This window comes from Arvicanthis niloticus, chromosome 4 (assembly GCF_011762505.2).
Source record: "Arvicanthis niloticus isolate mArvNil1 chromosome 4, mArvNil1.pat.X, whole genome shotgun sequence".
Taxonomy (NCBI): Eukaryota; Metazoa; Chordata; class Mammalia; order Rodentia; family Muridae; genus Arvicanthis; species Arvicanthis niloticus.
In genome coordinates, this window is record NC_047661.1 from 56,304,236 (window position 1) to 56,331,120 (window position 26,885).

A 26,885-nucleotide genomic window follows, 5' to 3' on the forward strand; every position below is an offset into this window, starting at 1 on the left:
AGGGGAGGTGTTCATGTAATTGGGTTTAACGCCTTGCTTTTTCTTTGACTATTTGTGTTTATTGTATCGATTGTTCCTTGACTATTTGCACCTATTGTATTGCTACGCCTTCATCCTAGAACTGACCATAATACATTGCATGTAATCAAAATGATATAAATGCATAAAGGAGGAGGGGGTTGGGATAAGGGGTTCTAGGGAGGGGAAATGGGGAAAAGGGATGACATCTGTATTGTAAATAAATAAAATATCCAATAAAATTAAAAACAAAGAAAATTAAAATAAAATAAAATAAAATAAAATAAAATAAAGGGAAGGTATAAGAAGCTATCTCATTGACTGACTATCTTAGTTAATGTTTCCATCGCTTTGAAGAGAGTCCATAATCAAGGCAACTCTTACAAAGGATGTAATTTCATTGAGGCTGGCTTACAGTTTCTAAGGTTCAGTCCATTATCATAATGGCTGGAAGCATGACAGCCTGCAGGCAGACACAGTGCTGGAGAAGGAACTGACAGTTCTACGTCTTCATCGGAGGGCATCCTGTTCTGCAGACAGCTAGGAGGAGCACACTGGGTAGAGCTTGAGCCCTAGGAGTCCTCAAAGCCCACTACCACAGTGAAACATTTCCTGCAACAAGGCCACACCTATTCTAACAAGGGCACAGTTCCTAATTCTGTCATTACCTGTGGGCCATGCATTCAAACACATGCATCTATGGGGCCAAACCTGTTCAAACAACTACACTGAGAGAACAGCCAGCCAGGAAATACATATGAAGGAATCAAGGAATAAACAGAACAGCTGTGAGAAGGTATCCGAATGGAAGCAACGTAAGCCATTTCTGTGCAACTTGCCATATTATGAATGGATCATGTGATCAAAAATACACACAAAATGATAAACTCAGAAGAGGTAAACAATCCCAGATGTTTAAGGGGCAGTTCCATCAACCTTAAGAGAAATACCCCAGTGTTAAGGGAGCAGTGGAATGGAAGAGGGTCCAGGTCACCTAGTTCCCACACTGTGACTGCATGTTATTCAATACACACAAGTCATTTTCCTCGGTGAGAGTAAGTCACTGGTGCCTGTGGCTAAGGATATACTCTGTACTGCTAAATCTTGTCTGATCACTCTTGCCAATAATGAATCATCACACGTGTACTCTTTTGTGCTACACTGCATGCATGCCAAATTGAGTGCTTTCTGTTCCTTCTAATAAATCACAGGCAGGAAATACTTTGACTTCTATGTCTATGGAGGCCACAAATCCACATTAGGTATCTTATTTTACCATTTTTTATTTTTGAGGCAGTGTCTCACTCTGAACTTGGAACTCACTGATTTAGCTATACTAAGCCTCAGGGATCTCCTTGGTTACACGCTTGTATAGGTGCTAGGTATATAACTCAAGTCCTCGTGAGTATAAAGCAAGCATGGAACCAACTCCATCATCTCTAGAGTTCTCTGACTTTTGGACAACCAAAAGTTATAGAATAATTGGCAAGATGAATGAGTGATCATTTCTATTTATTCTGGTCACTAATGGAAATACTGACCAAATTTAGTCTGATTTAGTTCTCACTAAAATGTTATTTTAACAAGGTGTTAGAAATATTCCAGAATGGTTTGTGATTGTTGCTTTCATGGAGAGATTTACATATGAGTTGTGGACATGACACACACGCTTTTACAGATTTTTATAGCTCAGTTTCTTACTTCTACCCCTTATAGACAATAAAAATTATTAGCTTCTTTTTTTCAGAAAAGGGTTCGGGGATGAGAATTCAGGAGCCAGTCAAAGCAGGAAAAAAAAAAAAAAAAAAAAAGAAAAATCAAGCAGTTTGATGAAGGCATTTAATAATTCATTAATTCATATTGTCCTATAAAGTAAAACCATAGAACACAAACAAACCACTAAGAAATTATATGCTTTAAAAGAGTTACCCTTAACTTTTTATAGCTTTATTGATTATTACCCAAGTTTCAATATGTTTCAAATAATTAAATACTGCAAAGGGACATTAAAAATACAAACTAATTTACCAAAATAATTGTATTCTGAGTATTATGTACAATATAATACATTTTACATTACATATGGAGTTTTTATACATAAAGATGAGATTTGATTTATGGTTACTGGAAATCCAAACTAACTTTAAACAGAACATTTCTATGCATAAATACATAATTGCTCAGATGAGAAAATCAAAACCATACATGAGTGTGGTTATTAAAAACTAAAACTACCTCATATGATAATAACAGAAAATGAAATTTGCTTTTATTATTTTGAAAGTACCACATACAGATTAACTGTGGCCCAGTTCAATGTGTTTGACACTATCTGTGATCTAAACTAAAATATGTGCTCATTTCCAGAAAAAAATTTCCAGTTTGAGTTTTCTTTTAAAGGCTGTATTTTTTTTTTTTTTTTTAGTCATTAGAATGCCTCGTACATAGGCAAAGGCAGGTCAATTCTGGGTAAATAGTCAAGCCGCTAAGGGTGAAGTGCCTACCATAGTGCTATAGATATTTTACCATATATTCTGAAAAATAATCCCATTAAACTGTAGCTTTGCATGCTTCCCTATCCATAATTGTGAACCGAACGGTTATATACCAAGGCACAGAGCTTGAGAGAAACATATGCTGTAGAAAGTGGATACTAATGAGCATGTAACTGAGAGACTTTAGAGAAGAAGTGATGGAGACTGGGAGTTCACCCAGGAAGCATCATCACACATCCTACATTGTTTTCTAAGTGTGTCAGCTCCTTTGGCTTCTCTGACAGAACTGAGTCTAAGATACTTCCATAGGGGTATTAATACTATTCAACATTCATACTTGACTCCTCTCAAGCAAGAGAGCTGTGATTTTTAAGCATTGCTAGGTATTCTTCTAACTGGCCTGAAAGTTTGAAAAACAATGTCTTTGCTCTAACACACACACACACACACACACACACACACACACAAGCTTTCTAATTGCATGGTAACTGTGCAGACGGACCTCATTTGCCAACACTCTGCAGTAGTGACATCTTTTCAGAGTTGTACATAAGAATCTGCAAGAACAGCCACCAGGCCACCAGCCTAGTCCTCCAGCCATTCCCTTGCCATTTGCACAGTGTTTTCAGTACACCTTTTCTTCTATATCCTGCATTTTATCTGAGATAAACAGTAGACCAGCTGGAAGCCAGGAAACAAAATGGAGACATGCACAAAAGCCAAGCACATCATCCTACCATCGCTGAGAAATGAGATTCACACCTGAAGGCAAGTCTTACTGATTTTCTTCTTGTCCATGTTTAACTTGACTATAAAAGAAGTTCTCACCTAAGGTATCAAAATATATTCATATAAATGTATAGCATTTCTAATAAAAAAGTTAAAAAAGTCTAAACCCTTACTCTTGTATGTAATTAAATACTCTAGAATTCAGTAGGCGGGATCTGTTTTAGAGCAGCTTGAAAAGAAAAAAAAAAACTGTTGGCCGAACACAGTCTAGAAACTGGGTCCAGTTACATTTCAGCTCTACGATGTGATTTCTCAGCAACAGCGGCCCCGTCTTCCTCATCTTCCTCCTCCTCATACTGCTCCTGTCTTCCTTTGGGATGCGCCCCGTTGTGAACTCCTTGATCGTCACCATCATTATTCTTATCATCAGGCTAAAAGATAAAAGAAAAACAAAAGACTAAGTAGAGTTCGTAATTGATCATCTCTTTCATCAAAGGATGCAACGTCATTCATTTTGGAAGAATGAAAGATGTGAACAAAAGTTATCTCACTTCGGCATTGCCTGAGAGGTGCAGGGAATATATTGCTGGTCTCTGTCTGTGTGCGTGTGTGTGATTTATATGTGTAAATGCGACATTCCAGATCAGTATAGGCAAACACACACACTGATATATATAATACACACAGACATACAAACACACACACACATGTATCACATGCACACACATATATAGAGCTAGTACAATTACATACTCATGCACATGTGCAAGGAAATACACATACATTTTCACCATAGGTCTCTTCATTATGCTCCAATTCTCTTTTTTTCTCTTCAGTCAGATCTTCCTGAACCTAAAACAGACCACAAAGACTGAGCGCTGCTTTTCCACTTAAATACTTGTCACAAAATACTCTGATTTCTGCAATATTAATCCAGAATCGCACATCTTTACAAAGGGGAACTAAAATTAAAGTTGAAAAATGATGATCAAAATTTTGACTTATATGCCTCTGTAGAAATTATTGGCAGTTCCTGGCTGTGGAAGGAACAGGTGTCATTTTCTTCAGTGACGCAGCCACTGACAAGATGCCTTGGCTCTGGTAAATGACCTCCCACACATGCTTGGGCAGGAAACTCTAATTACACTCAGAGGGCCACACTCAAAAGGAAGACATGACAGTGGGAAGAAAACGTGTTGAAAGAAGTATCCCAGAAGGAAAGGAAGTTGAAGGAGGGATAAGGATGGGGAAGGGTAGTGGGGAGGAAAGTGATTAGAATTCATTATACAAATATATGAAACTGTCAAACAATAAGAAAATTGTTACCATCAATATGATTCTCAAGGAAAGACACCTGGATTTGAATTTCTTATTTGTTTGGATATGAATTAATTCTACAAAGTCAGAAGACAGAGATGCAGCTCTCTTTAAAACCTGTTGTCGTGCCTCTTCCAAATGGGAGAGGTCCAGAAATCTATGTGTCAGATAGGATGGAAGTCCTATAAAGACAAAACGGTCCATCTTAGGCTCTGTAGACATGGTCAGAACACTGTATTCAGTTTTATGCAACCCTGTATTCGGTGTTATGCCTGCATGTACGGCTTCAGGCCAGAAGAGGGCACCAGATTCCATTATAGATGGTTGTGAGTCAGCATGTGGTTGCTAGGACCTAAACTCAGAACATCTGAAAGAGCAGAAGAAACCCAGAGGAGCTTGAGGAGACTTGTGGAAGAGGGATCAGGGACACCACAAGAAGCCCTTATAGAGTCAACTAACTTAGGCCCATGGGGGCTCACAGAGACTAAACCATCAACCAAAGAACATGCAGGGGCGGGACCTAACCCTGGTACATATTTGTAGCAGATGTCCAGCTGAGTTGTTCTGGGAACTACAGAACTGAAGAAATAGGAGGACATGAAAAGAGTAGTCAAGGTGAGTGGAAGTTGAAAGTGAGCGTATAGAAAGGCAGGCCACTGGCCTGTTTCCATCTTGTCCGCATACCCCCTGGACAGGTTTGCCATGATGACACAGCAAGGCTGTCCTTAGTCAATGACTGCAGATGGTCAGGCCCATCACTCCATGGGAAGGGTCCCCCACTTCTCTTCATGTAGTGACATAATTTATAATGACTATGTCTTGTTTGTTCATTTGTTTGATTTTGTTTTTTATCAAGACTGAGTCTGTCTCTATAGCCCTGACTACCCTGGAACTTGCTCAGTAGAAAAGTCTGGCCTCAAACTCACAGAGATTTACCTACCTCTGCCAACTGAGAGCTGGGATTAAAGATGTCACTCTATCACATCCCAGTTATGACTGTGTCTTAAGTCAATTGTTATATTTAAGGGATACAACATGGTAAGTTTCTGTTTCTATCATTTTTCCATATTAATTTCCACCAAGAACTCTCCCACATTAACGCTACACTTTTCAATTCTTAAAAAACTTAACAATGTAAACCTAATGCCAGGCCTGGGTAAGATGTAAGTAAAGCTCAAGAATAAACTATAAATTATGTGATTCTGAAAAAAATGTAACTGACCTCTCTGAAACTCAAATTTCTTATGCATAAAATAAAAGTGTTGAATAGAAGGTCCATGGCCCTTGGTGTTTATGTATGTGTTGGGGGAGGAGTTGTCTGAGAGTTGTGGATCCTATTAAGCCATTTGGTGAGAAAATGTTTAGCAAATGGGCAGAACTACTCACACATGTTCAAGAGTTCAAGAGGTCACACTGCAAAGTCTATCCCCCACTGCTTTCCCTAGGACTAGCTATCTAAACAGAGATTCCCAAAACACCATTATCCACTTGGTAAAAGGGCCCTAATTTCTAGGACACTTGAAAGATAATTTCCACCAGGGAAGCTTTGGTTTATGTATTTGTATTTTTCATAACCTTCTCATGGTGATTCTTGGTCAGAGCTGAGACAGGACACTATTCCGGGAGTACAATGGATGCTAGTTAAACATGTCTGGCTCGGGAGATAACAACCTTCCTAAGAATGTTTTTCCCTTTCTCTACTCATTGGATCTATTGTGGAAATTTTAGCTTATGTCCCAGTTGTCATTTTAATTATAGTTGGGCACTGATGATTTAAATGGGTCTTTCATTTATGGAATCAAAAAATGATATTCCATAATATTCTAGCCATAAAGACAATAGACTCTTACACATATAACAGTAATGTATTCATCACGTTTGAGGCAAAAGCAACACAAGCTCATCTTAATTACATTACTAAATAAGAACAGATGATATTGTGTTTCTGAGCTATATAATATTCTTAAGCTGATAGCCACAGGCCAAAAGTTCACCTTAGACTATTTACATCTTCCATAACAGCCTGCCTTAATATCCCACTAAAGCCGGCACCAAGCTCCACTGAACACATCCCAGTGCCACTACTTTTCATTTGTAGTCCTGAAATCAGTGCTTTTGAAGTTGGAGAAAATAACCTTGTGTCTGAATTTAGTGTTGGCTCACCATCTTGTGCTATCATAGGTAGTAAAGTTTTACATCATATGAGAGAATCTGTGACCTAGCTAGGAACCAGGAGGCATCACCTTCAGAAGCTAAGCATGGAAGGATCCAGAGGTTGTGGAATGTGACAGTCAAAGGCCTTTAGCAATGGCTGACCCTCAAGGTCTAAGAGCTGTGCCCATTTCAAAGCTGCCCTTCCTTCTCCCTTCTCCCTTCTCCCCTTGTTCCTTCCTAGCAGGGCTTCATATCCCTGGATGGGTTGAAATTCACTGTGTGGCTAAGAACAATCTTGAACTTCTGATTCTCCTGCCTCTATTCCCAAAGTGCTGGGTCTATAAGTGTGCATCACCACACCTAGCTTACATGTTGCTTGGGAGAGAACTATAAGCTTCCTATTTGCTGGCCAAGAGCTCTACCAACCGAGCCACACCCTTAGCCCTGGAAAAGATTCTTGACATGTTGGTCATGTGACTAGAACACATTGGGTGTCATGTGTGTTCTCCTCTGGCTACAGAAGGTGTGCCAGTAGCCTTTTACTTCTCTCTGAGAATACTCTTATTAATCTGCTTCTTTTGTTGTACTAGAGTTAGGAAAGTATGCAAATTGTTCATGAAGTCATTTAAACTATTTTCAACATTTAAATACTTTAAAATACCTAACACTTATTGTTATGTAATAATGTCTCTTCACTCAAAAGTAGATAAAACATCTAGAATGCTAACAATATGAGAGAAATATTAAAGTAAGTATTTTTTACCCTAAAAACAGTAAGGAAATAAACAAGGAGGGCTCATCATTTTTGTGTCTTAGAAAGATAACATGGCTGGGATAAAAATGTTAGTGAAAAGCTGGGGGGCGGGTAGCATAGTCAGTGAAGTGTTTGCTGAATAAGCAACTGGAGCACAAGCCAATCTTCAGAGCCTATGTAAAAAAAGCCTCCCTGGTGGCATGCACATAATCACAGAAGCCTGGGGCTTTCTGGATAGACAACATGCCTACTTAATGAATGCCAGGCCAAATGGCAGACCTTATTTTTGAAAACAAAGGTGGTTGTCCCCGGAGAGAGAGGGATGACATGCAAAACTGGCCCCTGGCCACCACACTCATGGGAATACATGTAAATGTGTACCTGTATCACATACGTGTTCTCACTCATCAGAATATACACATGTACACACACCCCCCACACACAAACACACATACTCACTCAAACACATGCACATACAAGCTCTCTCCCCCTGTCCTCCCACTCTTTCTCCTCTCCCTTCCTTTGCTTCCCATTCTCAAGCCAGGAAGTCTGATGATTGCAGCTCTGACAGATGTAAGGCAGATAGGATACAATTCTCAAGAACTAAATACTAATACCAATACAACTGAGTGTTGTCTTGGAGGGAAGGAAACTGAGGGTTGTTTTAAGTCTATAGCCCAGCAGCTATAGAGCAGCTGGAACACCCAGAATAAGAATAGAAGATGGGGATGAAGCCACTTCAGAATTTCACTGCTTTTGTAGTCCCCAATGCTGCCCAACCACATACACTAAAACAATGGATCCATGCTTTTGAACTAAACGAATCTCTTGCTGTAGGCTGCTCAGTACCTCATCTCTGTTTACTAATGCTTGAAAGAAATGTGACATCTACTCTTCTTCTTATATAGAAGTCTGGTAACACTGGAAAGGACTAGCAGATTCAAAACAGCAAGCGATGCTCAGTGGACAGAGAGCTACTTAAGGGAAAGAAAAGCTTTATGGAGAATTTCAGGAAACGGTGTGTGTGTGGTGTGTTAATCCAGAGTTAATGCAACGGGGATTTAGAAAGTATAGACAATGACCTTCTATAAGATTTCAAGGAAGGGCATAGGACTTTGTGCAACAAGCCAGCGCTATAATCCAGACAAGCCCAAGGAGAGAAATATTGAGCACAAGGGAGGGGAAGGATGCCCTCTGGGAGAAGGATGCAGTGGAACAGCATAAGCCTCTGCCTGGTTGCATGCTCTTGCTTGTATTTCTTGTCCCTCCATCCCTGTCTCTCCTATCTCGGGATCGCTCTCCTTTACCTTAACTGATCATACCACAGAGCTGAGAAGGATTCAGCAAATACTGATTAAACTTTTATGTTTACCCTTCTGAATTTTTAAAAGGAAGTCAAGGTGAACCCTTTCTCTCTTAATCCCTCAAGGCTGACATCCCCTCCCCATTGGACATAAAGAAACAAAGGACTATTAGTCTAGACACCCTGTTACAGGAACAGTCCTGATGAATCGATCTCTCTAGCAAATGTCTTAATATTCAAGGCTGCTCCTTTCTCAATACTCTTTCTGAAAAGACAATTTCTGGGTCTTCATGAAGACAAACAGCAGGAGGGGAAATGTGACAGAATGCTAAGCTCAAGCCTGTTTCATAGACTAGGACTGCGGTCATAAACAGTGGCGTGCTTTTCTCTTTTCTTGGAAAAAGCACAAGTTTTAGCACTGGCTCTAAAAAGCTGACAGAGGCAGGAAGAATGAGGCAGAGACCCGGGAAGGCAGCTGAGAGTGCTGGAGCAGAGCACTTGCTCTCTTCATGGGGGCCTGGCTTTCGGTGGTCGTATGTGTACTTTCCTATCTACCCTTTCCTTCAGGGAGAAGGCTGTGTGTTTGCAAGATACTGATTATGAAGTGGCTCTCAGGGCTTTAACTTGGGAAATACTGACTTATCTACAAAGAGAGTAAATGTGGGGTTTTGACCTGATCTCAACCACACTCCCTGTGGTAGTTTGAATAAAAATGGCCACTATAGGCTAATAGGGAGTGGCACTATATAAAAGGATGAAGACATGTAGCCATTCTGGAGTAAGTGTGGCATTATTGGAGGAAGACTGTTCCTAGCCATATGTAGGCTTTGAGGCTACAGAAGCTCAAACCAGACCTAGTGGCTCACTCTCTCTTCCTGTTGCCTTCAGATCCAGATGTAGAACTCTGCTGCCTCTCTAGCACTACGTCTGCCTGCATGCTGCTATGCTTCTTGCTCTGAATAATGGATTAAACTTCAGAACCATAAACCAGCCCCAGTTAAATGTTTTCCTCTGTAAGAGTTGCTGTGGTCATTGAGTCTCTTCACAGAAATAAAATGCTAACAAAGACATGCCCAGTTATAGGAGTTCACTCAAGAGACACCTGCTCTCACACACTGAACTTACCAGCTCTCTAATCACCAGAATGAGATACTGCGATAGGTTCAGTATAAGATTCATTAGTGATAATATGCCAAAAGTTTACAATGGAAAGACAATTAAAATTGAATGTTAAAATTTAGATCTAAATGTATTTTGTTCAAATGAATCCCGGTCCTTTCCATATTTTACCTGTCCTTTTTTTTTTTTTTTTTTTTTTTTTCTTTTGGTGGAGAAGGTGTGCTGGGGACTGAACTCAAGGCCTCTCACTTGCCAGGTGACTCTCATTATTAAGGTCAATTAAGATGTTGCATTCATATGAGGAACGAGGTCAGAATGAAAGACTGATCTCTAGAAATATTTGCAGTGAGTTAGAGGGATTACAGTTCACTCCTTGGGGTATAGAGGAAACTGAGTCAGCAACACAGCTACTCTGGCAAGGAATCACAACCAAAGACCTAGGTTTGTGTGATCTGGCTGGAATGTAGACATGCCACACCATCTTTAATTCTTCTGGCTGGAATACAGATATACCAGACGATTAGATTAAATTGTCACCCCTAGCATACATCCTTAAGGTAAAATGAGTTTATAAAAAGATGCAGCCATGTTGGAAAGTGATGCCTAACTGAGGGTCAGAGAGACAAAACAGAGAAAGAGTCAGATAGAGAATGCACCCAACTGTCAGGAAAAATGGTATTTAAGAGCAATGCTGGGAGAGAGATTTCAAGTGTATCTGGAGTTAAGTCAGTTGGGAGTCAGTACAGTGCAGCACAGTTGGGTTTGTTCCTGAGCTCATGCAGGTCAGCAGAAGCAGTTGAAGCCAGAGAATAAGAGGAAGCCAGACGATTAGATTAAATTGTCACCTTTAGTTTGAAGCCAAGCAGAGAAATTTAGTCAGAAGCTGAGAGAAGCCAATTTGTATCGGTCAGCTTGGAGAGGAGTTTGAGCCAGAAGAGCTAAGTTGAACCAGCTAGCCAGCTTTCAGAAAGAACTAGAAAGGGTATGTTTATTCAACAATAGGCCTCCAAGATAACAATTACATCAGGATAATAAAAGTTACTTTCACAGTGGGCTATCTCTGATAGACATGGGCAAGGTTCCACAGACAAAGGTCTAGGGATCAGTCTATACTCCCTGGACAGCGCAGAGCCTTGTTCTCTCTTCGATGTGAGAAAAAGCATATGTGGATACTCTCAGAAAGATCATATGAACGTCCATCTGCCACAGGTCTTCCCGATTCCAAATTTGTGGTCATTTAAAATTACTCTGGTTTATCTTCTAAGTCTTTCAAATGCCATGATCCATATAGTCTTCAAGCTCCCACCCCTTTCTCATTCCATTTAAGTCAGAATGTCAAAGCCCACAGAACTGAGATTTGTTTGAGGGTAGCATGCCCAGTGTGCCCTGTCCCATGCATCTAATCTTATACCTCTTCCTCTCCTTCTTCCTGGTACTGCTCATCAACATTATCCTCCTGCTGGTCTGGATTCCCTGCCATCTGTTGAAACAAGGAGAGGCTCATATTACCTTACAGAATCATCACACAGGATGCTGGGTCAAAGAATGAGCATATCTCGATGAAAAGTGCACTTGCAAATACACCAGTAGCCAGAAAGTAATAAATGTTCATTTCTCAAATGTGGAGTGTGGGTCATCCCTTTCCTGGCTCTGGGATTACAAGCAGAGCATCTCACACAAGGGTCCAAGACTTGCTGATGTGGCAAATCTTCTCTAACTCACATAAATGCTTACCTTCCCCATAAACTAGGCATTTCCTAAAAGGCTCAGGCTGAACCCACTCTTCATGCCAGGCATTATCTTACCACCAAGTGCTCATCCATTTCTACATTCCCTCGCTTCGCTTCACTTTGTTTTTGCTCTTCACTTTCCTCTGGCAAATTTTCTTCTCTCACTTGCTCGGCTTCCTCAAATTCATCTTCACCTTGATTGTTAGGGTCATCTGCTGGGTTTATATCCTCCGCAGCGGCCCTCTGCAAAATGTTCATAAAAAGCATCCACCACTTCAAAACCGAGGCTCCAGTTTAATTTCCCCAGAAAGGTCAGACACTGGTCGAAAATGAATTTGCCCTTCATGGGACTGTTCAGATCAATCTTACCAGAGACTTGCAAAGATGGCACTCATGCTTTGTCAGTGTTTCAGGAAGCAGATCGATTGAGGAAGCACACACAGTACTTCCTTTGTGCAAGTGATTCCACAAAATGCTAGCAGTAAGTAATGTAAACATTAGCACGTAGCCAACAGTGGTAAGAGAAGTCAGAGGGGCAAATGGAAAAAAAAAAAATCAGTAATAATCAAAATGAGAGAGTTAGATGGGCAAATAACTCCTTTTTTTCTGATATGCTGACTTTCACACAACTTCCCTTTTGGAGAAATTTCAAGAGAAATGTGTGTGTTGGTTGCAAGTGTGTGCACTTCCATATGTGTGTGTGTGTGTGTGTGTGTGTGTGTGTGTGTGTGTGTGTGTACATATATACATACACCTGCCTGGAAGTGCACCAACTTCAGGTGTCACTCCTTAGAAACAGTTGGCACTGTATTTTTAGATAGGATATCATACAATGAGACACGAGGCCCATCCATTAAGCTAAATTGGCTTGTTATCAAACCCTGGGCATTCAGTTACCAGCTCCCCCGCACCAGGCTTACAAGCAGGCGCTACCACATCTGACTTTATATGTGAGTGCTGGAGACTGAGCATGTTCGTGCTTGTGTAGCGAGCACTTGACTACTTGATTCATCTCTGCAGCACCCCAAAAGAAATTCTTCACATGTAAATAGGCAGAGAGTAGTTGATGGAAAAGAAAGCCTATATGCTACAGGAAACAGTCCTTCTGTAGCATAGCCAAATTTTTTATCAACTAGGGCTACTGTGAAGAAATGTAATATTGCAATAGAAGGGGATAGGAAAAAAATCAGACAATACATCACCAAACATATTTCCACGGGAGTTCTCAGTAATTATGTTGGCTTCACAATTACTTCAGTTATCCATTTAAGCACCCAGGACACTGGCTAAATAACACCCATCCTCAAAAAGATCCTGAGATGGGCAGATATACCTCTGCTTCTTATGGGTGTCCCTAATCCTTTGGTAAGCCTTCAGACACCAATGGAAGTGGGAATTGCTCTCTGTGAGATTCGGAAGCCACAGAGGAGGAGTTAGTCTCTCAGCATTGGGTAGACAAGGGGCTCTTTCACTGGGCTACTTGACCATGGTCAAGAGCTCCCTGCAGTGTCAGATGGCTTATTACTGCACAGGCTTGGCCTGAAGCTTCAAGTGCAAATGACCCTGCTCTCAATATAAATGATAAGTCATCACCTTCACATCCAATTCCAATTACTCTACAATCTCTCGTTTTATAGGCTTTCTTGTATGAATTATTCATCATTTGTGCGAAGGATCAAGAAAAAAGTGTAACCCACTCTGAGCAGAAAAAAAATACTAAATATCATTTTTTTAAGTTCATAAAAATGCAAATGCTAGCCCCAACACCAACCAAGCAACAATTGAAGGGGGGACGTTACAGGAAAAAGAAATGTTTCATCAAATAAAATAGTGAATACAGAATTGAATTGGAGGTAACACACACTAAAGAAGACAGGTAAAATGCTTTCAGTCTTTTCCAGTGCACTGAATACAATGAACAAAAAGATGTCAGGAGAGTTAAGAATATTATAAGGCAGGGAGTAGATCAGACCCATCCTGCTGCACTGGCGGCCTTCATTTCCTCTTATACATTTGTAGGCTTTTCTGCACTAGCTTTCTTGTTCTCAAGGGACAGTTCTCATTCCCTCATATGTTCCTCCTTCCATTATTGGAAATAGTTCAGAGCTAGGTTCCCAGCTGCATATTTTCCTAAAGGTTATTGCAGAGAGGGAAAAAAAGGCATTCTACAAGTTAAGTAGAAAAGCCATCAGCATCAAATCTCCATGTCACTACCAAAACATGCTGGCACCAATAATCAGAAGAATTTCAGGATCCACTTATTCAGAACTCAGGGACTGAGTGTCATCCGAACTCACCTATTGGTTTATTCACAGTGTATGATAGGAGAGCTAATGTAAATTGCAAACATCATCTACACAAAACACAAGACTGCATCCACTCCACAACTGCTTGCATTTCTCCTGCATACAGCTAAGGACCTAGACTGCCCAACCTGAAAGGTGAGGGTCTTGTTTTCTGTCAACGCAAAGACTATCCAGGCATCAACATAATTTCACTCTGAATTGTGCATACTATCTTGGCACCTGATGACCTCTTTTCAAACTTGCAGCCACACATCCGTATTCATTGTTATTGGGATGGTCACAAAGCATGGAACAATGTCATAGGACACACTTGACAACCCAACAGACCACACAACATGCTCAGCAAACATGAAGTCTCCTTTCCAATCCCCTTTCTAACCTCTTTGCTGCCTTGTCCCCTCCTCTTCATCTTTAAGAGTCACTGTATTTTTCAATACGTCTCAATTTTGTTCTTCTAAGCTAAAGTTTAATCAGTCTAAAAGATGCCAAAATTAAAGCTGTTTTTAATCCCGAGAACAACCTCCAGCCCATCTCCTCAAACCCCCACTGTAGAAAGCACAGCCCAGAATAATCATTGGAGAAACCAGAATTGTTAAGGACACAGGCCTGCTCTCTTCAATGGAAAGAAGAGTGGGATGCCTGGTCTGGAAAGCTGGAGGGATGTGGTCAAACAACGTGGTGTGGTGATCCTTTGCTGCTCTATAAGGAATCAGCCTCCACCTGAATTTCCCCCAAATCCTGAGAATTATTTAGGCCCTAATCATGGGCTTTGTCTTTCAGTGACTAGAACTCATCCTTAAGAAGACCCACGGGTTGGAATTCAGACCCAAGCCAAAGGCTGAGGTGTATATTTTATATACCAAAGTGGACACGGTCTCCAGGATCTCCCAGCATCCTTCAGTCTTGACCTGTTACAGGGCATGGCTGGCATATCCTGCCTCTACCCTGGAATTTCAGCCCAGGAGCTGAGTTCCCGACCCCTAGAAGCTCTTCCCTTTATCATCTATACATTTTGGTTTCTCCTTTCTTTCTTCCTCTGTCTACATTTTCTCTCTGTTATACGCACATGCTTTCTTTTGCCCCTCTCCTTTGTTCCCCTCCTCACGGCAACCTTCCTGGCCTGGTTGGGTGGAACCAGTGAGCCTGTCAGAGAGTATTTCCCAACAAGCCTGCCTTTATATACTTTAATTTGGCTTGGATTGCTGTATTCCACTGGTAGAGAATACTTATCAGTGTGTACTTTGCATCCTCCATCAACAGCACCTACCCCTATGCTTACTGCAAATCTTTCCTCTCTAGATCTGAGCCTTGAGCACTGTTTCCCAGTCAATAGAACGAATTCTTATGATAAGGGTCTCAGCTCCTTTGCTCTAGCCCTGTATTATGCAAGGGAATTTCAATGTAGCCATCCCTGAAGCTTGGTTATGAGAACTGTCAAACTGGAGACTCCGCAGCCTCCACACCAAAGTTCTACTGTGTTAAAATGTATAAGAACTCTCTAGAAGGTATGATCTAGTTTGACTGACCGAGGCTGACAGTGCCATGCTTCACTCTCACTTCTTAGTGGCTGTTTCCTTGCAAGGTATGATTCCTGCAGGAACTCTGCCATCCATCCCCAATACCCCACCTCATGGTTTGCAGTTCAACGCTTCCGATTTGTTCCTGCATGGTTACACAAGATTCACTCTTTTGTCTGATGAGAAAGCACATTTGGAGCTAAAAGCTTTAGTCAGACACATGTTCTCTTTTTCTTCCTGCCTGCCTTGTGAGTTACTAAGTTTTGGGACCAGAGGAGGATACTTACATCTGCTTCAGCTTCAGGGTCGCCTTCTTGGTGTCCTGGTTCATGAAGTTCCTGTCTGATGTCTCCTTCAGCTTCATCCTGGCGTTGGTTATCTCTTTCATAGGCTAACAAAGCAAAGGAATCAAAATGAGCCCTGTGTAGATTGGGCAGGATTTTTCTTCTTGAAAAGCAGCTTATAGTGTGTCTATCTCATCTCCATCTCCAGTACTGGCACATCTTTGTTTTCGGTTTTGTTTTGTTTTCTGAACCGTTCTGTCCATTTTATGCATTGCAAATGGATGGGTAAATATACCATTATATTCCTGTTAAGGAATATTTATAGCAGAGGCTGGCTTTTCTCCACCAGATATTAAAACAATAATCAAAACTTGCATAATAAAAGAAATTTGACATAACTAATTTTTTTGATGTTGAATGTCAGGCGAAAATAGGGTTTTCCAAGATTAGGACATTTCATTTCAAAAGGGACAAGTACAACTGTGAACTCAGAATCAGACAGACTGCTGTCAGAAATCACACCCTTATATCGCTTAGCAAGGGTTTACTTGCTAGCCTTTGAGGGGGAAAAAGTAGTCAGATTAACAGAATTATAAGAGCTCACAACAACTGTAATCCTTCAAAAAGTAAGGTATAAGATAGAAGGTTAAATATATAGAGACTTATTTAGTTTGGAGACAATAAAGAAGAGGGAGCCTTCTGGCAAGCTCCAAGTGCTCAGAGGGACTTATTAAACACGAAGGGAGCAAATAGCTCTTAGTCTTACGAACAACAAGTAGAAGAAGTTAAAGTGACCCATGGGGGACATAAATGCAACAATTTCCTGACTCTTAGGGTGATAAAATACCACAACAGGCTGCCGATGGAGCGTGCACATTTGCTTTTCTTTAAGATACTTTCTAGAAAAATCAAACACTCCTAAGACTCGGTGGTACCAAGGAGAGTTCACTTCAGCTCCAGCTCCACAGAAAGTGGCATTTGACAAATTTCATACTAGATGTTTGCCATATATATATATGTAAACAAGAGTATGGAATTTCTAGGCTAAGTAGAAAACAGGAAAATTTCCTAAGAATAGCAATCCTAAGATTGTCTGTCAGGAGTAACTGCTAAGTACACAAAGAGATTTGACAGAGGGGACAATGATGTTGGAAAGAGTCACCACCTTGGCCAGGTTTCAGTGGTGGTATATATTTTTGCTAGCACTCACAGCAAGTGTGGCTAGAGTATTAGCAAGAGTCACAGCTGTCCTCTGCCTTTACGCAGGGACACAATTGGCCTGCTGGAGCTACGGAATGTGCTCCTTGCTATGGGTGATATGACCAAGTAGGTTGACTGAAGAGCCATCATCTAAGGAGTCTTACCACCTCCCTCTTCTTCAGGGATCCCCTGGTCCTCAGCTCCCTGTGCGATGTCACTGTCCACAGCATTGTAATGAGCTTGCTGCCTGCCAGGGACCCAAATTTGGAGATAAAAATCAGCAGGCACAGTTTGACCACGGTCATTTATCTTTCAAGACAGGGCTAAATAAAGATTTCAACTTTCAGAATAAGCCATAACTTGTTTCTGAGATTTAGACACATAATAACGCGTAATAGATATGTTTTCAAAGCCCGCCTTTAAAAAGTAAATGGTCATTTCCTGATGAAATAAAGTTGGAACCGAGGATGCTAGGGTATTTCAAGACTGCTTGCTTTTATTTTGCAGGAGTGCACAATGTGTGTGCATGCAAGCTTTGTGAGGGGTGCACCAACATGGAGCAGCACAGGCCACGGGGTTGGAAGGCAACCTTGCATGTTCTCTTTGCCTTCAACCTTGTTTGACTCAGAGCCTAACTTTTGTTGTTTGCTGTTACGTACTCCATGCTGATTGGCTGAAAATGTCCAGAGATTCTCCTTGTCTCCATCTCCCATCCTGATGAACTAGCCCAGAAATAGACTGTATGCCACTGAACTTAGATTTACATAGATTCTGGGGATTTGAACACAGGTCTTAATGTTTGTGTGGTAAGCCCTTTATTACCAAGTCCTCTTTTCAACTGATAACTATCATGATTAGGCAAGAAAAAAATGCTTAAAATTAAGTATTTAGTATTTATTTCCCTAATATTTTTTCCTATCTTGTCTCCATGAGCCATAAAAACTCTTTTATGGCTCTCTCTTTTCTCTCTTGCCATATACTACATGTACACAATGCTGATTTGACAGCAGAGGAAGGACTGTCTACACCCACCAAAGGAAGGGGCAAGTTACCTTAGTTGCTCCTGATGCTGCTGTTGGCCCTCCTCATGGTCTGGCCGCCTCTGCTGTGCCAACTCTCTGTCCAGGAACTGCTGCTGCTGCTGCTGTCGTAGAAACTGTCCATGGAGCCTCTGTTGGTGCAAAGCTTCCTGATGTTCTCTCAGACGCTGGGCTTCCTCATCTCTCCTTGCTGCCAGCCTCTGCTGTTCCAACTGTTCCTCATATGGGGATCGAAAGTTTGTAGCTGCCTTGGTTAAATGCTCCACCTAGAAGAAGAGGGGTTCATGCTGAGCTAGAAGGGTTAGACCCTCCACATCCCCTTCATTTGCTTGTCGGGACAAATTCAGGAGGCAGGATAGGCTTGTCGACACTTTACATCAGGTAAGCGCCAATGGCACAGAAAGCCCAAGAACTTGCAATTTTCAGCTTTCTCTGAATGGATTTGGCCTTCTTCTGGACCTGTCAGCTGGAAGGCAGCCTTTCAGTGTGTTCCTGCTCCAATGCTACAGAGCACCAGAAAATAAATCAGTTCCAACCTTAATTAAAATTCAGGTTCTGAATTAAGCTGGTAACCCCACACTAACTGCACAATTTATGAGACCAAGGCTTTGTCTAGGAATAAATAGTTAAAGACCCAAGGATGTTAACTACAAAAATGTGTATGTCAGTCTCAGGCTAAAAAAAATGTCAAATTTCTGCTTACACTGGTGAGTAGAGGAGATGAGAGATAGAGACAAAGACAGAGAGAGGGAGAGGGAGAAAGAGAAAAACAGAAAGAGGAGAGAGAGAAATAGAAAGATAGAGACAGAGGGGGAAGAGGGAGAGGAAGACTCTGTGTGTGTGTGTGTGTGTGTGCGTGTGCGTGTGCAGTGTGTGTCTATTTGTGCTGTCCAGGTATGGGTCCTGAGTGAAACCTCAGTTGTCATTCCTTAGATAGTACTTATGGGTATTTGTTTTGGTTTTGATTTTCATTTGTTTGTTTAAGACAGAATCTCCTCAGTACCCAAGGGCATTGCTTGTATTTCACTGACTGAGCATCTCCACAGTCCCATTATATTATTATTATTATTATTATTATTATTATTATTATTATTATTATTATTATTTTGTTATTCTTTAAATGCCCTGTCAGAGAGAACTTCTATGAGCACCCATGCACCTCAGCTTGAGGGTGGCCATCCAGAAGGTGGGCTGCATTCTGTCCCTGCTGATTGTGCCAGTCCCGATCCTGCTCTTCTGGTGAAGGGTCGTGTTCTTCCTCTAGATGCTCTGCCTGTCCCACCTGCTCCATCTCCTCCTCTTCCAGTGCCTTTCTGTGCTCCTCTTCCACTTGACGCTCCTCTGGCTCTCTCGGTTCTACTTGATTCTGCTCTTCTAGAGCCTGAAATCCTGCACCTTTCTGCATGGCAGACAGAGGTTTTTCTTCCACTCTTCTAGGCACTGCTTCCTGGTTCTGCTGCGCCTAGTTATTTCAAGATAAGCACATCACAAGACATGACACTTTCCTATTTCAAAAGTGGTGGCATTATGCTTCTATTACCGCAAGTAAAGGGCTATGGCAAAATCCTGGCATCTAGAAATGTATACAGCTATGACTAACAAGGGAAGGTGGTGAGAGGGAGCTATTTCATTCTCACTGTGTCATCTCACCCCAAGACAGAAATAATCTAGGCAAAATTTTATCTCAGAGAATGCTCAGAGACCCGGAAACTGAAGCCTAGCAGTAACCACATATTAGGAAAACACTTTCCTCAAAGACAATCTGACTCCAGCTTTGCTTAGACTGGAAAGGAAATAAACAAGTAAAATATAATAAAAACTGGAAATCCTCAATCCTCATGCTTATGAACGCTGCCTCAAAGTCAGCTGTCTTCTTTTCAGCAGATATTTGAAAGGACTGGGATAAGGTTTGAGATTCATTGAAGAAGGGTGGGGTTGGTTTCTCATTAGCTTCATTTACCAGTAGGCAGAAAGGGCCTAGTTACTAATGGGCATCCATATTTGTGTAAACAGTTTCAGCTAAGCAAGACACAAAATATTCTTTGTTATGATATACCAATCTGTGCCAGCCAGTGTGCTTGTGAGTGTACAGACACACAACTGTATGTTGGGAGAGCATGTGGGAGCAGGTGGGAGCATGTGGGACCCTCAGGTGACATTTCTCAGGAGGCCTCCGTCTTCTAAATTGAGACACAGTCCATCATTAGGACTCCCAGGATCATGAGTTAGAATAGATTGGCTGGTCAGTGAGCCCCCAAAATCCCCGTTTCTGCTTTTCCAATACATGCCACATAAAATTTGGCTTTTTATATAGAATTAAATCAGTTTGTGGCAGGAATTTTACTGACTCAGCTTCCCAGCCCCCATCAAATATTAATGTATCTTGTTACATCTTTTTGTAAATCAAAGGCAGTCTGTCCGTTTATTATAATAAACATAATTCAATTATATATATTTTTCTAAGTATAACATATAATAAATTACAGTATAAACACTGTCAATACAGGAAACTAAAACAAAGAAAATGAGAACTTTTTTAGAAAATGTTTTCTGTAAGTTTGTTGAGTCATATCCATGTATTTCATAAATTTCTCACCTTTCTTTAATCCTTATTAGCTTGGAGGATGAAAATACTGCTAGAAAAATTTGTACTGCCTTGTCTCTTTTCTTCATGGAAAAAAGTTACATCTATGGTAAGATTAATATCTTACAAATGAGAAGCATAGATTACCACACTGTCAGCAAACTGAAACAGGAATTCCCCTTCTGAAGCTAGCAGTTATATAATTATCACTCTTGTTAAAGTTAAGAGTGTAAAGCATGAAGTGGGGAGAAAAGCTCTTTCTTAAATATTTGAGACCTTCTAGAAGTGTGTATTGGATGAAGTCCTTTGGCATATTTGCCATAAAACTACCTTGTAGAAATGTTTCCCTCAAGGGCTTTCAAACACCTGCCATTTATCCCCACTCTGTCCCTGTGAGGAAGGCTAGAGCAGATAACTTCTATCTCCCACTCACAGTTGGAGCAAACCAAGCTCTGAATCATTAGACAGTGAACCCAGTGAGCTGGATGTCAGATTAGCAGAGCATAGAATTAAATGACAGGCCGGCTCTCCTATCTTGCTGTTGAAATTGCTGGATATAAATTCCCACCAGAGAATTGGATTGTAAGAACCATGAACCTTGTTTTGAAGGAATGCTCTCTGTTCATGCTGAAAACATTCATGTTGCGAACTCTACTCATGTTGACTTCATTATCCCCATAAGATGTCCAGCCACTTGCAGACAAGACTTCTGAAACATTTACTGTAAGCCTGCTACAGCATGTATGTGGAGATCACAGGACAACTCTTTACCTTCCTCCATTTGGGTCCTGTGAACTGAACTCAGGACATTAATCTTGAGAGCAGGGACCTTCACCTGTTGAGCCATTTCACCAGCCCACACAAGGGACTTTGTAAGAACTAATAATAAACAAGGCCACACTGGTCAAGCACATCTTGATTTTCATGAAGAACAAGAATAAAGTGAATTGTGACCAGGTTACAAAGGCATTTTAGTATGATACTGGTGCGCTCTATATGAGACCAGAAATGTACCAAGTCCTATTAGATTAGCTTTAATATCAACGTGGGCTGCCACATAATATCATCATGGTCTTTAAAACCTCTTCACCTAGTCAAAGGAGAGAAAAATCATCTCAGCTTCAAATATTCAGATACCAGAGCATTTTAATACAAGTAAATTTACACGGATAGAGACAAAGTCAGAAAATTCTTTCCAAATAAATGCCACAGTTTTAATTATCAATGTGTTCCCCAGACTACCTGAATTGGTTAGAAATACAAATCTCCAGGCCAAATCTCAGATTAACCAAATTGGAAAGTGGAGCTGTATCTGAGAAGCCTGTACTTTAACATAGCCTACTGGCGATTCTCATGTTTAAGACCTTGTAAGAATCTGCTTGGTAGGAAACATGGGCAGTACAGAGGAGAGTTCTCTTCAGGAAAGCTCCATTGGGAACTTCACCTCCCAGGGATCCCCAGATCAAACCTCTCACCTGTGGGAGCTCTCCTGTCAGCTTCTCTCTTACACTGTCTCCTTGAGGAGGGTGAGTCCCATGGGGAAAGGTGACATTTTGCTGCTCAGCTGGGTCAGAATTTCGAAAGCTTGGAATCCTGTTCAGTGTGTCTTTCAGTTGTTTATATTCTGCAACTTGAGTCTACATGTAGATTGTACAGTTGGGAGAAAATTGTAGAATTTGAGAAAAGAGGAAAAAAGAGAATATTCATGGGTTAATTAGATGGGCTTTTAGGTTCACTGGATGACTAGGGAAAGCACTGCGCTTAAGTTTGTTAGCAAAGTTGCAGATTTCCCTCATGCATTAGCTCTGCCTCTTTGGACATGCTTGACCATTTCTGAGCACATGCAAATTAGAATCAGAATTAAGAGACTAAAAAAAAAATATCTAAGACATGTTAGTCTTCCAGGCTATGTGAGACAAAATAAAAACTTTGTCAACTATTCTATTATAAACATTATTATTGAAAAGCACCTATGCAATCAACGTTTTATCACATTAAAAACCTACTTGAAGACTTACATAATTATTCAAATTGAGACCCATTAACAGTAAGTATGTCCTGAGTTATGGACTATCTATCTATCTATCTATCTATCTATCTATCTATCTATCTATGCTCACCTTCTTCTCCTTAGGTGATTTATGCTCAAATATGGTTCATACTGTGATCTGGGGTAGCAGAGAGCAGTGATAAAGGGAGAAATGAAACTGGGTTTTTATTCATCAACTCTGAATGTCCTTTGGGCTTAAAGCAACAAAGACAGCATATGAGTTTAGGACTTGTACAGACAGATGCATGGGTATATATTTGATGTGGGAGATGTGGGAGTGTGTCATTTCTTTTTTTTTTTTTTTTTAACAAGAAACTAGAAAGGTAGAAAATACACCAATAACTTTAACAAAATCAGTATACACATTTCATGTACACTATCACTCTTATTCTAAAACCAGAATTATTATGTAAATAAACACTTACATAGAACCTCTGGACTTCCATGCCTGGAGAGACACGTACTTTTTTTTTTTTTATCTCTTCTTCTTTTTTAATATGTGAGTGTATGTATGTGGTGTTGTGTCCACATATGATATGTATACAGAGTATGTGCACATGTGTGCATGTTCATGTGTGTACATACATGTAGAAGCCCAAGGTCTACATCAACTGCCTTTTTTCTATCATTGTTCATCTTTATTTTTTTTTAAGGCAAGGCCTCTCATCAATCAGTGACTCAGCTAGGATGGCTGGCCGAGGAACTCAAGGATCTACCTGTCTTGTCTCTAACCCCCTCACTGTTGGGATTATAAGCATATGCTTCCATATCTGACCTTTCTGTGGGGATTGGATATCCAGACTCTGCATCTCATGATTCCATGGCAGGCACTATACTGACAGCCATCTCCCCAGCTCGGTTTCATCTCTTTTAGTTGTCAAAAATGAAGGTGTTAGCTGGCTAAATATGTATCAGAGCAGTACTTGCATACAGTTTGTATATAAATGGAACATGTTGCTAAAACATGCCTGTACTTCAGAAATTAGTCAGAGCGTTTGGTGGTCAACTTTGGAGCTCAAAAAGGGGAAAAAATGAAAACAAAAACCAAAAACAAAATCCACAAAACAAATGACAAGCACATATAGTCGTGTTCTTACATAGAGAGTTATATAAAACCCAATTCCATCTACTCTTTCTCTCTTCCTCTAAGGCAGTGGTTCTCAACCTGTGCATTGTGATGCCTTTGGGATGGAGAGAGGTCAGATAACCCTTTCACTGGGGTCAACTAGGTCCATCTTTATATTAGACATTTACACTACAAATCAAAACTGTAGCAAAACTACAACCCATTGTGGGTTCCAGAGGCCTTTCTTTCCTCTTCTACTGGATTCTGGGGATCAAAGTATGCTCGAAAGGCTCATGTGCCAAACATTTTACCCACTGAACCATCAGTAAGTCCAAGATTTGTTAACAAAGAATCTCATAAGAAGATTTTGCATAAGGTATCACCAGAAATAGCAATTTTTCCTCCCTTGGATATTTGGATAAAGTTGTGATATGATGTTATTTACTTAACGGGTGTATCCTTCAAAATTTATATATCTGAATTTAAATCACTTTTAACCAAAGATCAAAGGTTGGTGCATCTGGGTAGAATCCTCATGAATGAAGCTAGGACCTGGACAACAGAAAACCAGGGAGCATTCTTGGTCTCTTTCCACAACACAACAATACAAGAAGCCAGGAGTCACTAAGCCAGGTGAGACTCCTCACAGGAATGTAAATGTGGGCAGTGCAATCTAGGACTCCCAGCTTCTGGAACTGTGGCTGACTTGTTGTGTCTAGGCCACCAGTTAATGGTACTTTGTTAAATCAGCCCAAATGGATAGAAACATATGTCTCTAATCAGGGTAATTAAGGGATTCACTAATTATAGATTCACTAGTTATAGAATAAATATTAAAACCAAAAAAAAAAAAAACCCTCAAAAGGCAGACCTTTTATCACTCTCTTAATCAAAATACTTAAGGATACACAGCAGTTAAATATACTAAATAACTAAATAGAACACGATATATAGGTTCTTTGTGCCGGTTTATTATTTTTTTCTATTTTAAAATTCTTTCAGGGCTGGAGAAGAGAAACTAGGTGGATTCCTGGGGGTGATGGCATCAGGGAGTTCCAGACCAATAAGAGACTGTCTCAGGGTGGAGGATGTCCTGAGGGGTGACCCTTGCAGTTGACCTTCTGTCTTCTAATGACACAGATGGGCACACAGCCAGGCATACAATAATGACAGAAGCCGCAAAAGCTGCCTCAGTAGTACTGCTAATGTGCTACTTCAGACTTGGTTTGGGTCACTAAAGAAATGATTTTGATCCTAGTACTGCGTATTTGCAGAGTGTTGCTTATTGTAATATTTATGGCTATTGCAGCACAGTGCTCAAATCAGCTTACCATAGCTTATCATTTTACTGTGTGAACCTCACCTGAAATAACTCTTGGCAAACTGTAAGATTTGGAGTGCAACAGTGCTTAGAAACTGTCAGTTCATATACACGTAAAAAATCACTGTGGGCAAGAGAGAAATAGACAGACACCTGATGGACCAAAGACCCCAAGGAAGGGCAGTTCACAAGGCCCTATTCCTATCTGAGAAAGCTATGGGTGGTTGATGGCAGCCAGAAGGATAATCATGTTTCTCCATGATTGTGGCCACAGTTAGGTTTCCAGTGCTCCAGTTTATGGACCCACACCTGTGTCCATATAGGCAGTAAATTAGGTGTGGTGAGATAAAATGAAAAAGGAGAGGGGACATGAAGTTGGTAGGGGGATGGGTTAGGGGCTTAAGGAATTTGAGGTGGAAGTGCCGAGTGACTATCATCATATATTGCATATATTATGAAACCATCAAGAAGTAACTTAAAATATTAAAGAAAAATATAATGTTAAAATGCACTTAGAAAACTGCAAAGCCAATGAATTCTTTTTATAATGTAAGATAGACAGCCCAGTCCCCTAAATGCAAACAGAAGTCACTGAAAGAGATGCAAATAGATGGGAGCCCAATGCATTACAGCTTTTAATAATCTTCCGAATCCAAACCGAGTGAGTAAGCCAGGCAGTCCTACTTCTCTGGCTCTCCAGCTGTAAAATACACATCTGGATATCACCTTGCCAAGCTCTCTACAGCTTGGATTTGACTGTTTATTCATTTAACAGACATATACCAAGAGAATGGCTTATTCTAGGGCTATCCTATTCTCTGAACAAATGGAGATCATGACTCTTGATTTTCTTTTCCATTGACCCTTCTGCTTTTCTGTAGTATGAACAGCCCTATATAAACCTTATTCCAAAAGGAGTATGCGTACAGGCTGGGATACTGAGAATAAGGGAACGAGAGAAGACAAGTTCTGGGAATGATTTATTTAGGGAGTCAGCATCATAAAACCCTCCATCTACTTTACCAAGAGTTGACAGAGGCCAGAGAGATGCAGAAGACCAGCTTCACAGGTCACACTGTGAGTTAAGTATCAGAATGGTTCATGTAGGGCATAGCAGAGGCAGATACAGTCATGTATAAAAAGTAATGAAGAGTTTATTTAGTAGTCTCTTTGGTGACTTTGAAAAGCATGCATTTTCCCCAGGATTAGGAGTGCTGTCATAACTCTCTGAAGACTGTGTTGTCAGAACCGACATGCATGAAAGGATTCAGAAACAGTAAGCAGACTTCAAAAGGACCCAACAAAGGCTGCTCCCTCCTAACCTGCGCAGCAGCCAGTGCACTCTTGTGGTCTTCCAAAGTCACTACAAGCTGTTCATGCTCGGAGAGTAAATTCTTATGCTGTTGCTACACAAAAAAGAAGTTTACACGTTGAGCTAAATTAAAGTCACAGAACAAAACTCTTTGGTGTGGCCACCCAAATGTCATGTGCTCATTTGACGGAAGTGACAGCAGCATTTGTTAAGTTCAAAAATTCCTGGAGATAGGTATGATTCATGGAGGATTCTAAAATCTCTCAAAACTGCTGCCCTGCAACCTGGATAAACCTTTCACCAGTAGTTAGCCTCTGTAAGTAAAAAACCACCGAACAATGTAATTATCCATCAAAATAATGAGTTCCGTATTGATAGAAATATCCAGATGTCCCAGGACACCATTAGTTTATGATACCAAAGTGGTAAAATATCAAGTATACTCCAGGATGCAAAGCCCATGTCAGTGATGAGTCTGTAAAGTAGATCAATTAAGGAATCAATTTTTGAAAAGAAAAACTTTTATTTGTATTATTTTAATTGTGTGTGTGTGTCTGTGTGTGTGTGTTGGTCATGGGGTATGTAT

At 40.6% G+C, this 26,885-nt stretch overlaps 1 protein-coding gene across 2 annotated transcripts in view; it reads right to left on the reverse strand.

Annotated features, from left to right (window-relative positions):
• Positions 1-1,949: 1,949 nt before the first annotated feature.
• Golim4 (golgi integral membrane protein 4) overlaps positions 1,950-26,885 on the reverse strand; it is an 80,321-nt gene continuing 55,385 nt past the window's right edge. Inside the window, exons 7-16 of one of the 2 annotated variants that reach the window (XM_034500090.3) lie at positions 26,310-26,393; positions 22,026-22,187; positions 19,126-19,428; positions 17,979-18,232; positions 17,091-17,173; positions 15,730-15,833; positions 11,695-11,862; positions 11,301-11,369; positions 4,026-4,094; positions 1,950-3,673 (exon numbers count right to left, since the gene is read on the reverse strand). In XM_034500090.3, the coding sequence (XP_034355981.1) occupies positions 3,527-3,673; positions 4,026-4,094; positions 11,301-11,369; positions 11,695-11,862; positions 15,730-15,833; positions 17,091-17,173; positions 17,979-18,232; positions 19,126-19,428; positions 22,026-22,187; positions 26,310-26,393 (1,443 nt within the window). In that variant the 3' untranslated portion in view covers positions 1,950-3,526. The remainder of the gene's footprint in view (positions 3,674-4,025; positions 4,095-11,300; positions 11,370-11,694; positions 11,863-15,729; positions 15,834-17,090; positions 17,174-17,978; positions 18,233-19,125; positions 19,429-22,025; positions 22,188-26,309; positions 26,394-26,885) is intronic. The other variant, XM_034500091.3, reaches the window with a different exon arrangement.